Source organism: Diaporthe amygdali (genome assembly GCF_026229845.1).
Source record: "Diaporthe amygdali strain CAA958 chromosome Unknown NODE_18_length_871485_cov_64_394520, whole genome shotgun sequence".
Lineage (NCBI taxonomy): Eukaryota > Fungi > Ascomycota > Sordariomycetes > Diaporthales > Diaporthaceae > Diaporthe > Diaporthe amygdali.
The window spans coordinates 240377-256195 of NW_026517038.1; the positions used below are offsets into that span (position 1 = coordinate 240377).

At 50.4% G+C, this 15819-nt stretch overlaps 5 protein-coding genes across 5 annotated transcripts; 3 read left to right on the forward strand and 2 right to left on the reverse strand.

Annotated features, from left to right (window-relative positions):
• Positions 1-617: 617 nt before the first annotated feature.
• Positions 618-2249, forward strand: J7T55_004026 (uncharacterized protein; the record flags this gene model as incomplete). Its single annotated transcript, XM_053144696.1, has 4 exons — positions 618-686; positions 762-1047; positions 1179-1232; positions 1405-2249. The coding sequence occupies 4 exons, from the start codon at positions 618-620 to the stop codon at positions 2247-2249; spliced, it is 1254 nt and encodes a 417-aa protein (XP_052992527.1).
• Positions 2250-3758: 1509 nt separating this feature from the next.
• On the forward strand, positions 3759-4524 carry J7T55_004027 (uncharacterized protein; the record flags this gene model as incomplete). The annotated part of the gene is made up of 2 exons (XM_053144697.1): positions 3759-4208; positions 4288-4524. The coding sequence occupies 2 exons, from the start codon at positions 3759-3761 to the stop codon at positions 4522-4524; spliced, it is 687 nt and encodes a 228-aa protein (XP_052992528.1).
• Positions 4525-6502: 1978 nt separating this feature from the next.
• On the forward strand, positions 6503-7392 carry J7T55_004028 (uncharacterized protein; the record flags this gene model as incomplete). The annotated part of the gene is made up of 2 exons (XM_053144698.1): positions 6503-6861; positions 6927-7392. 2 exons carry the CDS (start codon positions 6503-6505, stop codon positions 7390-7392), a joined length of 825 nt encoding a protein of 274 aa, XP_052992529.1.
• Positions 7393-7496: 104 nt separating this feature from the next.
• Positions 7497-12242, reverse strand: J7T55_004029 (uncharacterized protein; the record flags this gene model as incomplete). Its single annotated transcript, XM_053144699.1, has 8 exons — positions 7497-8729; positions 9203-9271; positions 9952-10564; positions 10628-10896; positions 10960-11151; positions 11244-11532; positions 11582-11895; positions 11961-12242. 8 exons carry the CDS (start codon positions 12240-12242, stop codon positions 7497-7499), a joined length of 3261 nt encoding a protein of 1086 aa, XP_052992530.1.
• Positions 12243-13942: 1700 nt separating this feature from the next.
• On the reverse strand, positions 13943-14296 carry J7T55_004030 (uncharacterized protein; the record flags this gene model as incomplete). Its single annotated transcript, XM_053144700.1, has 1 exon — positions 13943-14296. The coding sequence occupies one exon, from the start codon at positions 14294-14296 to the stop codon at positions 13943-13945; it is 354 nt and encodes a 117-aa protein (XP_052992531.1).
• Between the last annotated feature and the right edge of the window lie 1523 nt (positions 14297-15819).

The window sequence follows — 15819 nt, forward strand, 5'->3', positions numbered from 1 at the left end:
TGCACATCGGCCCGGGCCTTCAGAGACACTGCATCAGTGTCCGACGTGATTGCCGATCTTTGGTGATTTGCCGTGCCCTGCGCCTGACCGGTCTGTCGCTGATTAGGCTGTCACGGTGTGGAGCACTGACGGCTGGGTTGGTCAGGCTCGTCGTCGGGCACGTGGTGTGTGTCTTGGACGGCGCGGTGAAACGTCATCTCGTCAACCAGGAGTATCCCAGTTAGTCGCTTTTGACGGCAGCGAGAAGCTCAAATCACGGAACAAAAACATAGACTCGTAGCGTGGTGGTTGGGCACCACGCAGCGCCCGGAACCCAACTTCGATATCGGACCAGTGTTGCCCTCCGTCGACCAGAGCACATTGATGTTTGCTTTGCAGGAATGAAAACCTAGAAATTGTGAGCCTGTGATTTTCTCGCTCGGGATTCTTGGCGCGTCGCCGACTCAACGTCTAGAAGGACCCAAAACTCCTCGGCATACGGATTTAGATCGTCCGTTCGCGTAGTTTGACAATTTTCCGGAGTTGCCAGAGACTCCTCCCACTCTTTACTCTCGTGCCATCCACCCGACCACAACATCAAATGTCTCCATGAAGTCACGTCAAGAGCTCCCAGCACAATGCCGGTGCTGGTACCGGACAAAGTCAATATGAATTATGCCAATATGATCGAAGAGGCAAGCCTCAAAGTAAGTCGCCGGACAGCATGGACTGGGTTTTTTTATGAGTAGAACCAGGACGTATAGCGTCGCTGACTATGCTAGAAAACTTTCATTGTAGCAACGCTTGTATCCACGCTCGTCGGAACATTTGCAGCCTCTCACAATTTGTATGAGCGGTTGTCCGGTGGGCAGAAGAAGAAAGATGCAGGCCAGGACGACGAGATCAAGAAATTGAAGGGAGAACTCGAGCAGATGAAAAGCACAGGGAAAAGCGATCAGAAGAAGCCAGATGAACTTGAAAGAAACCTCAACACCTCGGGGCCTGTGATCAAACAGGAATATGATGTCGGCTACGATAGGCTCGGTCGACGGTTTGCGGTCGGCGACAGTAAGTGACAGTGCTGATCTCTCATGCGGCCATGAACCCAATCTACCGGCGTGAATGAAACGCTGCCATTTCAATGCAGCCGAAATGGGATGAACCTCGCAATGCACACGGCCAGACTAATAACTGAGCAGTGATTACCGAGAACGAGCTTCAAAAGCAGATCATTCTGCTTCAGCAAACCGTGAGTAAGTGGGCTAGAGGAACAATATCTCTTGCTATTATGTTTGGAGGATAACTTTTGGTGAGAGATGGGTCAGGCCCAGGCATCTGTTATCTCACCGTCATTCTCGCCCCTGCATCTGTCATGCCTTCGTCTGCACGCATAGAAGTAGTGGAAAGTGACTAACAAGGTTGCAGTCGGTGTCCTCGAGGATGCACTTTACAGCGGTCGCCATATCGACCGCGATGGCGTGAACAAGCTGATATACGCATCCAGGGCAGCACGGAATGGGTCCCTCGACGCATTGCAGGGTCAGTATCAGAGGCTTGTGCAGTCAGCTCCACCGCCACGAACACCAGCAGCCGTGGAGGCGGAAATAATTGAACTGAGCTCCCGCGGCTCGTCGCCTCGGCGTCCCCCTGCTCCAAGAGCTTTATTACCACCACCATCGAGATCGAAAACAACGGCACCTCCGCCCCCGCGGTCATCCTCGATGATGAGAACTGCCAAAGACTTCTTTTGTCGCTACAGCATCGATCTCCAGCGCTCACCGAAGATGCTTCTGGCGCGTTCCTTCGATCCGGGTCGGGAAAGCCGTTGCCCGGCATGTAAACATCGGATCCCAGTCGACTCTGACGATATGTGGGATGTCGACTTCCCCATCAAAGGCAAACTGCCGCCGGCTACAGTGCACCCGCGCGCACCAAGTCCCGGGCTGCCGAAGTCATCTAAAGGCCCGCACAAGAAAGAAAAGTCGCCAGACAATGGGGACGTGTCTCGTGGCCGCAGCAGGACTGGGAAGGAAGTTGTGGCGGTAACTGAGCAGACTGGCAAGAAACTCACGTTTCGCATTCCTGCGAGGTTCGTGGTCAAATGCCACACGCCGATGGGAGAATACGCGTGTGGACTATGTGCTGGGCCACGTGGAGATTCTACAGTGATTGTCTTGTGCGAGACACCCGAGGATCTGGTTGATCATATTGCAAAGGAGCATAAGACTGCTGATATTGAGAAGGATGCCGATATTATCGCAGATTCCTAGGTGTCAGGAATTGGCTATATCGGTAACCGGACAAATTACCGGTGAGTATCTTGTCGAACCCAAAGATAGATGGAATAACGGCAAAGATAAATCAGTCCCGGCTGTTGAAGCAAGGTAAAAATATGATAACATTCCAGGCACGGAAAGGCGGAATAGGCTTGTGGATTGTATCCCAGGCTCACTCGGGAGACCAGTACAACTGGGGAACCAGGCAGTTCCAGTCGCGTAAATTTAGTTACATGCAGCCCAAACTCACTTTCTGTAGCCGAAGTTCACATTCTGAAGTCATCGGGCAATCTTCAGTATCTCCACAGTTGGTCCTGGGCATGTAAAAAAAAAAATCCAAAAATTGAGACACGTTTCAAAATGAAATAATTTTGATCTGTGCAGGGGTCGAACCTGCAATCTCCTGATAGCGAATTCTTGTAAGATAGCTTTACAAGTCGTAGTCAGACGCCTTGCCATTGGGCCAACAGACCTTGTTAAAGAATGGACTACAAATACAAAATATGAATGAAATCATAATGGTGTCGGAGGCTTGGTCCGGCGTTCCGGAGGAGTTGGTGTGGAGACCAAGCCCCCATCAGTAATTTTATGCGACCTTGCGGTTACTATGTTAGAAGAGTTGAATGCTCAGAAAACCGGTCTCCCATCAGATCGGGACAGTTTGAAATAATGTTCTCGTGAGGCTTGCAAGAATGATAACACATCATCGTACTTCGCACAGTATAGACCAAAGATAGGGCGAGAGAGCGAAACCATGATAGTAGGCTAATTCCACCCGGTTCTGCAAAGCTTGGTAAGCAACGCATTCCGGACGCTAGAGACTGCCCATATGATCTCTTCACCATCTATATATGCATTGGATACATGTGTGAATTTGGGTGGAGTGTCAGAGGTTTTGATTTCATAACTCGCGGGGGTAATTGAAAAAACAGTACCCACACCATGTAAGATGAGAGCCGAGGCTCACTCCGCATCACCAAATGTGATTCCTCCATGTGGACAACGGGACACATCCCCTTGCATCCGAAAATTGCCTGATACAGTACAAACATTATAGTTCATTTCACAGCCCACGGGCAGTCCAGTCCGCAGCAGTTCTCATACTATGAATATCACCGTCATAGCCTTCACTTGGCCAGTTGCTAAGGCTTGCAGGCTTCAGGTAGATTAAAACGGAGCTTGACGGCCCGACCTTGGCGGCCGAGCCTTGGATTTTCCGTCCAGTCGGGTACTGCAGATCTGTTGTTGAAGACTCACGCTCTTCAAATTAATCAGATCATGTCTAGCCCCGGCTTGCAAGTTACTTCTAGTCCGTGGCCTTGCTGTGGAGCCGGCTTGAGGGAAATGCTAGAGGAGAATGAGCAAGCATGCTATATATAAGATACTGGATTCTTGTAGTCCAGCCTCACATCAGATGTAAACTGTCTTTATACGCCCTTTTACAGTGCCAGACCATCACACGCAGCACTTGGATTTGCGCCAGAAACTCAGTCATCCGCAAATATGCTTGCTCCCATTATTCTGGTTTCTACGCTGGCAGCAGTGGCGACTGCACATCAAAACCTCCATCAGTTCTGGGTCAATGATGTTTCTCCTGGCTACGAAATTGGAATCCGTCGAGCTCCGAGCAATAATCCCGTTACGGATGTGACCAGCAACGACATCACGTGTAACGTCAACGGAAACAACGTTCCATCAGGAGTGACGACTGTTGCTGCGAAGGCAGGCGATACGATCAAAGTTCAATGGGACTCGTCCACGCACCCTGGTCCCATTACACACATGCTGTTCGGGCCTGTCAGCGATGCTTCTCAAGCGACCGGAGTAGGCTCGTGGGTCAAGATCGACGAGTTGGACTACGAGAACGGAAAGTGGGCGAACGAGATCATGGAAGCACAGAATATGACACACGAGTTCACATTGCCAAGCAAGCTCAAGAGTGGTGATTATCTGGTATGTATTGGCCCACACCCCAAGCCCAGCCTGGCCCTGAAGCAGATGCTGGATATGACTGACTGACGGACACACACAGGTTCGCAGTGAGATGCTCGCACTTCACGGCTCACAAACCCAGGGTGGTGCTCAATTCTACATTGGCTGCATGCAAATACGCGTCTCCGGCTCAAGCTCAGGAAGCTGCAGTCCGAGTATCAAACTCCCGGGAGCTTACAAAGCGACCGATACCGACATCTACATCCCCAATTTCTACAACGGATTCGACCCAACGACATATGTGGCTCCAGGAGGCGCGGTGGCGACATGCTCATAGGTTTGGGAAATGCACGATCAATACACCTCTGCAACGACATAAATTGTTCCAGGAATAAAGCTTTCAAATTACATTTCAATGAGAAGTTTGACGTAGCGTTGGGATGTCCTACCCACGTTTGCCTTCGATTAGCACGATTGTGGCCATTGCACAATGTCCATTGCCCGGTAGACGAGAGGTACTACTACAAACGTAATCGGACCTCTGTAAAATAAATCCTGAGGTTGGCTCAATCACACACGAGCTGTCCTAAGTATCACCGCAAAACGAATTCAAGGAAACACTCATCAATGCTACAGGGAGTCGTTGTAAGTCTAGTCTCGAATTTGCAGGGTTTTCTCAGATTAATCTGCTCGAATTCATGGTCCCTTATAAAATATGCTGCCACCTTAAATACGTCAGGATGATCCAGGTTCCGGCCCGGACACTGATTTTAACCTGTTCCCAACCGCCACCTTGTGATCTCTTGTTAAGTCGAGGAGTTGGTATTGTTGCAGGGGCAATGACGCTCATGAAATAGGAAAGGTGTCATCTTCCTGGCTCTCTCCCTGTCAAGCCATCCTTCTGTGTTGAAGGCGTCGGCATCTGGACCGAACAAGCTCAGCTCTTTGGCTTAAGTACCGCTTGAATCTAGTGCAGCCATTCAAGCTTTCGCTGAAAGTCGCTTGTAAACATATGACAGCCGTGCTGATTCAATCATAATTGTCTTCCTCGCAACAGCCTCTATGAGTATTGTCTGCGATACTATTGCTGTTCTTCTCCCAACCCACATTGTCAATACACAATTAGGGCTACATTGAATGCAATTTGGCCCCTTTCCTAGTGTTATAGTGCAATCTATTACGAATTACTTTCGGGCTTCTTTTATATTCTTCTTTGACGCTAACCCTCATCAGCAGTACACGACGGACCTGATGATAGACGGACACGGTCTAGAATCGTTAGAGCGGCTTCGGGGCCGGCCAACTACCGAGAGTGGACGGGAAACTCCTCGACTACAAAGCCAGTAAAGTTGGCTCCACTGGAGTGGATACAACAAAAAGTTAGCAAAAAAGGCGAAAACATACAGCACCGGGTATTCGCTGGTCGTCACCGACCCAACTACTAATCCAGCGATTACAGGCTTGACTATGGGAGAGCGGACGGGATCCCGTATTTTCCTGTATCTGTGGCCGTATGTGCTTGATTGAGTTTGAGCATGGCTTATATCTTTAGGTCTACCGACGGCAACCGAGCTGCAACTAAGCGAGGGATCAGTATTTAGAAGAGTAGTGAGATAGATGCTAGAATCCTATCGGACCGCGGACAGGGGTGTGGAAATGTGCAAAATGAGTAACCAACTTGCATCTGCCATAAGTACGATAGAGGATATTCGTCTTCTATCCGCCTCCAATGATTTCCCATCAACAATGGATTAAGAAAGGCTCTAGCTGAGGATCGAAGATTTCCTTCCACTCCCTCGCTCAGGGTTGCATTAGGGAGGTAAGCCACCTGCAAAAGATCGAGTTCCCAGCTCCCGCTATTTCTGCAGGATCCGCGCGATGTCCCCTTGGCCAGGGGTGCCACGGGAGCACAACACCACCACTGTATTTCTAAAAACAGCTGCCTGGAAGCAAGCTCTTACTCAGCCGCTTCCCGGGCCAAACGGAGCGACTTAAGCTTCCAAGTGGGTTTGTCCACCGAGCAGATCTAGAGTTTCGCGTGTGATCCTTCAGCGAGCTGAATGCGCTAGCTGGGGCCAGCAATTACTCCTAGTCGCCAGGGCACAAGAAGCAAGTTGTGAGGACTAGACCTGCAGAAAATGTCTAGGATGGCATGCTGTATTAGGAACTGGGAAGAGATAAGTGCAGAGGATACCCCGTGAAACCATTTTGGAGCTTTCGCGCGGTCCCCTTACACGGCCCAGCTTCGAGCCTCTACAATAGAACACACACCAGGATCTCTCAACCAGTGCTCGCCTAGTCAAGTAAAGCTGAAGATGGCCGCACAGTACCAGCCGGCCCAAGGGCAATACTACCAACCGCAACAGGCTGTCGAAAAGGGCCACACAATGGGAGGAGCGCCTCAAAACATGGGATATAACCCAAACCAGCAGCAATTCACAAATGGAAATGGCTATAACCCTACTGGCTATGGCTATGCTCCCCAAGCATCCGGATACGCGCAGCCCGCACCGAGCGCACCCGCATCGTCGGGTGTAAAGAGGAGCACTTGCTTCGCCATATTTGTTGCCCTCCTCATCCTCCTTGCCGCGGTTATTGGGCTCAGCGCCGGCTTGGGCGTAAGCCAGAGAAATCTGCGCAACGCGAAGGCGGATCTTGCGAGAGCAACAGAATCGTGAGTCTACCCGCGTTTGAGCCAAAACAACCTCCCACCAGACTCCGTGGCTAATTCCGGAATAGACCATCAGCAGCAACAACAGTATATGTGACAGCCAAGCCAACTTCGACGGGCACGCCAACAGCGACGTCTTCCTCGGCGTCTGCCTCTGCCACACCGGACACCTCCAACATCACCTGCCCAGGGTCCAACAACACTCTGTACACGTCCGACGCCGACTCCAAGCAGTTCGAGCAGTACTGCGGTATCGACTTCTCCGGCGACCAGGCGGTCGACGTAGGCAACGTCAAGGTCACGAGCATGGATGCTTGCATGGACGCCTGCGCCTCGCAGTCCAATTGCACAGGGGCCGGGTGGGGGTACCTCGAAGGCGACAATGGCACGGAGCACAGCTGCTGGATGAAGGCCAACCTGACGGAGCCCCACAATGCGACGTCCGAATGGGCTTTCGCTATTCTGTTGAATGTTTCACAGCCGACTTCGCAAAAACAAAAGAGACGACCAAGTTGGTGGTTTTGGGAGGCATAATCGTGAAACGGGGCCGTGAGCTGAAGACAGCGACTGGCTACAAAGCCTTCGAAGACAGCTTGAATATATATTGTGTACATTTATGCAGGGCGTAAACGACTTGATTAGCTAAGGCTTGGAAGTACCCATGTTCTGGGCCCGAATCGATGTGGGATGCCAGCACCTAGGTCGCCTTTCTTTCTCAGAGCTATTCCATGTTCGTCGTCCTCGGCGGTCCAGCTGAGGTTGGACAGATCTTTGCTAAATGAATTATCGCGGTCGACCCGAATACATCGTAACCTTGGAAATTGCTCAGACTCGAGAAGCTCTAGTAGTTCGCCGTCCAGAGCCTCTAGATCCTTCTGACAGGAGTAAAGATGCAAATGCTCAAGTCCATGCGGTAGGAGTTCTATGAGTCTCGGGTTTCCTTCTTGCAAAGCTACGTCGTCACTTTGAACCTCCTCGCTGTTCGTATCACCCTTGACCCTTCCTACCAGCATTTCCCGCGGTAGCTTCAGCTGTTTCAGGCGAGTCAACGAGCGGAGGGAATCTAATCTCCCCGATGAATCTTCTGCGCAGAAGGGACCGAGGTAGGGATCGAGGTCTAATTTCTCCAGATTCGTTCCAAAGTCTCTAAGGGTATCGCCCATCCGAGAGAAGTCATGGTAGCTTAGTTCGGTATGTCTCAACAAGGGTGCCCAGTGAATCTGTAGCGTCTCAAGGCTGACACAACAGGATAGTATGTTGTCGAATGAACTCGAATCAAGGTATGAGTTGAGCAGAAACAGATGCTGCAAATCGAGAGGTGGACCTTGGTATTGGTACCAGCGGATCTCGGCACCGTACAGGCTTCGTAGGGATGGCAATTGCATCAGATAGTCGATACCCTTTATATTCGTCCATGACCTCACTGCATTTTTGCTCAGGCGCAACTCCATGATTCGTGATAACAGGTTTTCTGGCCAAGTAACAAAATCCAGCATCAGCTCGGCGCCGATGTCAATCTCTAGCTCAGCCACTCTTAGATTTGGTAGCATACAGAGGAACAAGGCAAGGTGTGCTTCTGCGTTCCCCACCCCTTTCCCATCCAAACATTTCTGGAGAAAATTGGTGATATGTGTAGATTGCGTCCAACTTCCAGCTTCGAGAGCTTGCCGCAGCGCCTTGTTCAATCCATCTTGGGTCCTGATATCAGCCTCCTGGACGAGTTGTGCCAGACGCGGCGACGTACTGAGTGTTCTGGCAAGAGGATCACTCATTGACGAATGAGAGGGGACCGGTAAGGTGTGGTAGAGTAGCGGAACCGCCATTGCGTTGAAGCGCTTGCAGACGCGTGCAATGCTCGCCAGGGTGGCACACTGTACGATATATCGAGGGTATGGCTGGCGTGGGAATTCATGTAGATCAAGTCTCAATCTCAGATACGAAAAAGTATGCAGCCACAGCTCATTCGGCAGGTCTAGCATGGTAGGCCAATGTAGACAATGGCAAGTGAAGAGACGGGGAGGATACCGGCGATTTGGGATTGCAAGTGGAAGTCCAAGAAGACATTGAGGTCACCTTAACTGTCATTCGAAATGATGGGGGAACAGAGATTAGGGTAAGCGAGCTGACCTGTCCCTTGCTCGGATGTGCATAGAGAGACAGGGAGGACGCAAGGGGTGGAGGGCCACTCGAGAGCTGCTTACTAAGCAAACTTACCCTAGACCTCTATTCGAAATTGGCTCTGAGCCAGCTAAACGAGCAACGAGACCAGTACTCTACTTTCGAAGTATCAAAAACTTGAACGTGGTCTGATGCATCATGATCGAAAATCAATTTTTAGACGTACGCTGTAATTTTTGAACCCGTTCCGCTCATTAAGCTGTTGAACCTTGAAGGGGGTGTCTGTCTCATTAAGCTGCACATTGATATCGAGCATCATATCACATACACTCTTGGGACAACACCGCCACACTCTCCAGATCGCAACTTATCATTGCGGGGACCCTTTAACTTGGTTAATTCCTTATCTAGAATATTCTCTCTCAGGAACATATCTTATAAGAGATTATCCTAGAGGAGGTTATCCCATAAGATATTATTCTATAACCAATTACACGATAGCTCCCCATGTTTTTTTTTGGTCCCAGAGATACTGTGGCTGCGAAGCGGACACCCGAGCTCAAGCTCGTACGTACTTAGTCATATATCTGTAGTGGCCCGCCCCATGGACGAGTCTTTAAAGCGGTGACAATCCGATCTGAAAATCCATTTTCAGCCTCGTATCATACATTGCAAGTCATGCAAGTCATGATATTGCACCTATATGATGTCTCTGGCGAGGTCCCTGATCAATCCAGGTATTTTGTGGTGTGCTTCAAAGCGACACGGGACCAATGCTGCTCTGTCTCTTGACACAACCCCTGTCAACAACTTTCAAGCATGATAACCAAAGGTTGTCATTCCGTTGGAGCTTCCTCAAAGCTCATCCTCAACAAAACTTGAAGTCTGGTCTTTAGCTTCTTGTGACTGTATTGCCATCAGCCTGGGTAACAAGCAGAAGAAGGTATTCCGCACGAGGTCACCATGAAGACTTACTCGTGTATAAGACCCTGACATGTCTTTCAGTGGTTGTTGAGCCAAATCTTCTGGTGGCCATGGTTCGCTAAGATCCGGGGTTTGTATTTCGAGGCCATTGGTGGGTTGAGCAATCCTCTTGACACCATCCATGATTTGGTCCCAGAAGGCAGCACACATGGAGTAGTCCACAGCGCCAACGTTTAGACGGCTGTTTATATTGACCCCGTAGCTTTGTTCCATATTCCATTCTGGCCACTGGCTCGCGGTCCCAGGTCTTCCCGTCGCCGCCATGTTCGTCCAAAGCGTCGAAATCGTTGCAGCAAGTTCTTTCTCATTTTCATTGAACTGGCAATTCCCATCCGGCGGTGGCATATGGGTTGTCAAGTTAAATACATAGGGTAATTCGGCTGTGTGAGTAGGTCCGAGTAATTTCAGAACGGGCCTCGCATCTGGGATCATTTGATACCAAGCGCACGAGGGTGTATGGCCGAAGCTGTATGTCCAAGCAGGTACGCCGTTCCTGACCGCCCCTTTGAGTCCACGGTACGCGGCACATCGATAGGAGTGAGCTGTCAAGACCGTCATCATTGCGGCATACCCCGGGCCTCCTGTCCGAGCAAATTTGGACAGGCTGTATGTTTGGTTTACCGTTGAGGCAAGTGGACCAAAATTGAATTTAAGAAAATTGTCATACGTCGACTGGTTGAGCTTCGTGACTCTCGGTCCGTATCTGGACAGAAGAGGCAAGCTACCCTCCTGGGAATTGGAACCAAAAATAGACGGGATGCGGACACCTGCATCTCCCGGATTAGTAGGAATGAGGTCCCCGTCCACCAAGGGACCCCAGCCTGGACCGGTACCATCATTCTCCAGCAGAGTGCTTGCGCCTGGAACTGAGCTGCTGGGCATCTTTAGCTGGGCTTTCTTGAGAGAGGAAACGGAAGCAGAACGGAGGCAAGACATCTAGTAATTGACATCAGTGTCAAATGGCGATGGTTCACATGGTATCTCGATGGGATGACCTACGTCGATGTTCTCACAATCCAGCTGTTCAGCAAAGCTGCGATGCCATGGTTCTGCCTGGGCTGCGGTAGCGTAGTCGCGACCTCCACCTGATTGTAAAGCGGCTGCACTGATTAGCTTTGGGGCATTTTCCATTGTTGCAATAGCGAAGGCGTTCGAAGCACCCGCTGATTGTCCGAAGAGTAAGACTCTACTCTTCACTGTCGGTTAGCACCAGATCACAGATCATAGCATCTATATCTGCACTCCAAATGACACCAAAGTAAGTGGACTATGTGTTCACATACTGGATCACCGCCAAAATAAGCGATGTTTTCTTGAACCCATCTAAGGGCTAAGATCTGATCCATGATGCCGAAGTTGCCATTAAGTCCGAGGTCAGGAAGTGCGAGGAAGCCCAAAGGGCCAACACGATAGTTGATAGACACCACTATTGAGTCTGTGGCTGAGTAGCAGCCATTGTAGGTCGGGTCAGAAATGCCGCCTGCCTCGTCACTGCCGCCGAATATCCAGACCTTCACAGGCAGCCTCGAGGCTGGACTTGCATCGGCTGGCTTCCACACATCGACGAACAAACTAATCGAGTTAGTAAACGTCGTCATAATGTACGCGCGGCTCAGCTAACCAATCCTCATGCTGTGGTCCCTTTTCCACGTAACTCGTGCCAAATTGGGGGCATGCGGGTGCGGCGGTTTCCCCATCCAAAACTCCGTCATATGCATTGGAATAAGACACCGGGGGTGCGAAGCGAAGATCTCCTACTGGCGGCTTGGCATAAGGGATCGAGAAGAAATAGTCCACGTCAGTCTCCCGGCACCGGCCTCCTTGGATGGTCCCGTTTAGGATCTCAATTTGAGTAGATTGATGTGTAACCCGAGCTGATACTGTCTCTGTCGCTCCGGTCAGACTCAGGAGGCACGTGAGAGCCAGGGAACCGAGCTGTCTCGCCCTGGTGGCATACACAAGCCTCGAGCTCATGACGAAGAGTCTCTGATCTCATGGACAGCGAGGAGAAATCCAGAGACGGGCCTCTGTTGCCGCTGAGGAAGCTTTGCCGCGGCGACAGTGGCGAGGAGAGAGATGATGCTGGGCTTTTCGGACAGTTGCACTTGTTGGATGTTCGCAAAGTCTCGGGGTTGAATCCTTCCGCAGGATCGAAGACTGGCTGACCCGGCAGCCTGGATCGCAATGGGCAGGGGGGGCTTCTCAGGTCCGAACTGGCGCGTCTGTGGCCGGGGTTGCTGACTGGCTTTGGGGAAATCCGAAGCGGAGCTGGCACGGCGCATCTATGGGCAAAGATGGGTTCGGTGGTGGCCATCGTACACCTTCGCTGGTCGTTCCGTCCAAGAGATGGAACCGACACTGAGGCCAAGGGCGATGATGTTGGCAGGGCCATATGCGTCTTGGTAACTTATTGCTGCTGGGTGTAAGTTTGATATAAGTGCAGGCGATGTGGCGCTGACTAGAGGTTCGTTGCGTGCTGACAGTAGATCGTTAGAGATTGGGTGTGGCTGACAGTCAGCTTTCAAAAAAAGCGTAAGAAGCGCGGCAATCCGTTGATGAGGAGAGGCAAAGCATGACAGATGAGAGAGGGAGGGGCAATGGCAATTATGTTCAATATCGAGGTGGTTCAATATCAAAGCGAATGCGCGCTGGGCTTTCAGCTGCGAACTGCGGCTGGTGCTGCCCGGCCGGAGATCAGGAATGACCGGGAGCTTAAATTAAACTTGGTGTGTGCAGCTGTGTGTGTGCGGTGTGGCCCCATGTTCCGGCCCCAATGCGAACCATTGAGCCAGCCGCTGTCCCAACTGCGCCGCCCGCCTTGAGATCCTCTGGGCCATTGCAACGGGAGGAGCCCATGGCGGACTATTTTTACGCTTCTTACCACTTTGATGTGCCTCTTCCATCTGGATCTGGACAGGTTGAGACCTCTACATTGCATCCGTGGCGGGCGAGATTGGCCTCCTTCTGGACTTTCCGGCCAGAAATCAGGCAATGTCTACAAAAAGGTGTCTTGCCCATTATTTTGGGGTGTTCGCCATTAAGGACTGCGTCGCGATCTCGGAAAGGAACACGATCTAACACATTGGAGACAAAGGATTGTACGTTGACCTGGCAAATTTCTTTGCTCAAACCAACCACTAATCAGCTTATTTGAGATGGTCTGCACAAAAGTCCTGAAAGCACATGAGAAATACTTTCGAATACTGTTTTGCCATGCGAAAAAAGCTGCCATCTTTGGGGGTGCACGAGTTGCAAACATCGTGGAGGAGACATGTCGAGCTTGTTTCCGCGAGAACAACTTAGACGGACCAATGTGGTTCATGATTGCTCTTCCTCTATAAGATCTACGGCCGCACAAAATGGGCAAAATGGGCAAAATGGCCGATGATGCTTGACGGAGAGCCCCAACGGGTTGCCATGTCCGGTATCACAGTATCTTTCATTGAGTCAAGGCTAATTGCATGTAGTCCAATACTAAACAAAGTGCCACTTATGACAGGTCTCGATGAATCCTTGTAGGACATCATTGTGCATGGTGGCCAATAACGACCTTATGAGTAGTGAGCCTATCACTGAGATCGACGAGGTGGCTGATCAGCATTACCTACAGAGATTCTTTTTCACATACCCCAGCATTACATCTGTGGAATTCAATCGTCCATTTGCCACATGAGGATTCACGGCTTACAGCTAGCCACTTTGCCTTCAGATCGTTTTGTCATACTTGATCGTCTGAAGCCCACAGCTAGCTCCTCACTCTTCACTTCTTGTTATTGGCGCTCTGGCTTCTTCCTTCTTCGATTCTTGAGCATGTTCCTTTTGAGGTAGAGGGGTCCGGTCGGTCTCAGAAACATCATGTCTCCATCGGAACCCCCCCTACCCCGGATGACGAGGCATCAGTCCACGTACTCTTGCATAACTAGGCAGGCTTTTCAATCAGAATGGTTGCTTTTTGGCTCTGCTTAATCTGGAGAACTTTGCACTACTTCAGATTGGGGACGAGAACGTCATCACCACTCCACCACTCCTCCTCCATCGCCCTCTCCTTCTGAGCCTTGTCCTCGGCCCTCTTCTCAGCCTTTTTGAGCTTCTTCAGCTTCTTCTTGGGGGACTTTCCCTTTTCGGGGCTGGTGTCGGAAGTCTTCTGGTCACCTTGCTGGTAGTTAGTATGCTGAGGTGACACAGAGTGATGAGTTGACCCACCTGGGACGAACTCGGGGGCTTCGGCAGCTTGAGGAGGAAGGGTACCTGAAGGGTTGCGCTGCTCAGGCGAAGTGCTGCGAGAGCCCTGAAAATGCAGGACCTTGCTCGATGAGTCCATATTCTGGTCTTCCATTTTGTTTGTATTGGTTCAGGTTGCGAAGAAGAGTTGTTGTCTGTTTCAAAGGTAAGGCAAGTCGTGACCTTGCAGCAGGCTTGTAGTACTGCCAGACAAAATTAAAAGCTTCCATGGGTTTCCTTTTTAGAGGCCTCATTTAAACGTTTGCTTCGATCTGTAGTAGAAGGTTTGGCTTCCATCTGTAAATGGTAACTTTAAAGGTATACATGTGCGCATGATGATTGATAGCCTTTGGTCTGATCCATTTGTAGGTGTCAGTTTCGTAAGTCTTGATGCTAAAGAGTCAACAATAAACAATCAGTCCCTTGTCAGCATGCGAGACAAAGTGCTTGGAGACAGATGAACAATAGGGAATGCCAGCGCTACCTGTGAGTCTTTATGTGACGGTGTTTGCACAATATCTGTCACAGGCGTAGTGCATCACATCGGCCGAGTACAGATAGCGAACAACATTCAAGATATCACACAATCAAAGCAGTAAAGATACAAAATCAATGTTTGGATGGTTTCAGTACGCTTTCATATGGCTTACTTGAGCAAACACTGCATTGAGATGATATCCATCTTGCTATGAAGAGACTTGAGTCCATCAAGATCATATAAGTCGGCTACGTTATATGATTAAAGAGACAAACGAAGAGGAACAGCTCATCTAAGGAGTCAAGGATGTCCCTTACTACATGTACGTCAACCAAGATCATGCACCCGTACGCGCCTGAGCTTTGGATTTTTGCCTCTCTCCAGCATCTTTGTAGAACCAAAGGGTGACTCAACAGAGTCAAACATCGATCTGATACTGGCCTCCAATATGCCCGTTGGCTTTCCCACTCAGTGCATCCCTGGTGTCATGGAGCTGATGTTCGAAGGAAGCTCTTACCTATGAAATAGAGCGGCACACTGAGAGACTTCAATGTTGTTCCTGATTCTGATGCTTTGATTGGAACCAGTTTGCCATATTGTACATCTACCAAACAACCTCAAAACTTTGACCTAATAACAATAGGCGACTGCAGGGGCATACCTGTTCGATAGGAGCAATCCATATCTGGCCACCACGTCGCTGCACAGGCAACCCGGCTTCGATCTTGCACCACATCAACATTGGAGAGTAGCCAACGCTCCTAAGCGATCGGAAGGCTCGATGCCGCGAAGCAAGATATGCGGGACGGGAGACGGAAAGTAATTAAGCGATTTAGTTTCAAACTCGACGGGGGGGCCTAGAGGGGTTTGAAGGATGCCATCAAATTTGAGAAACGCCACCCGCCCACTTACCTTCGAGGGCGATAGACGCGGACAGCAATGCATGATAACAGCCAGGACCGCGGATGTGAAGCGGTGATGTGATAGATGTGCATCCGGAATAATGTCACACACTCGTTTCAGCAACGCCCACGACCAAATCGCAGCGTGAGAAGCCACTCACATCGCTGGACTGGGGCATTCCTGCTCAGTCACACCCGCGGATCTATCGAACTACCTCTCGTTTACCCATTCAAATGTCTGGGTAAGATTCGAGTGGA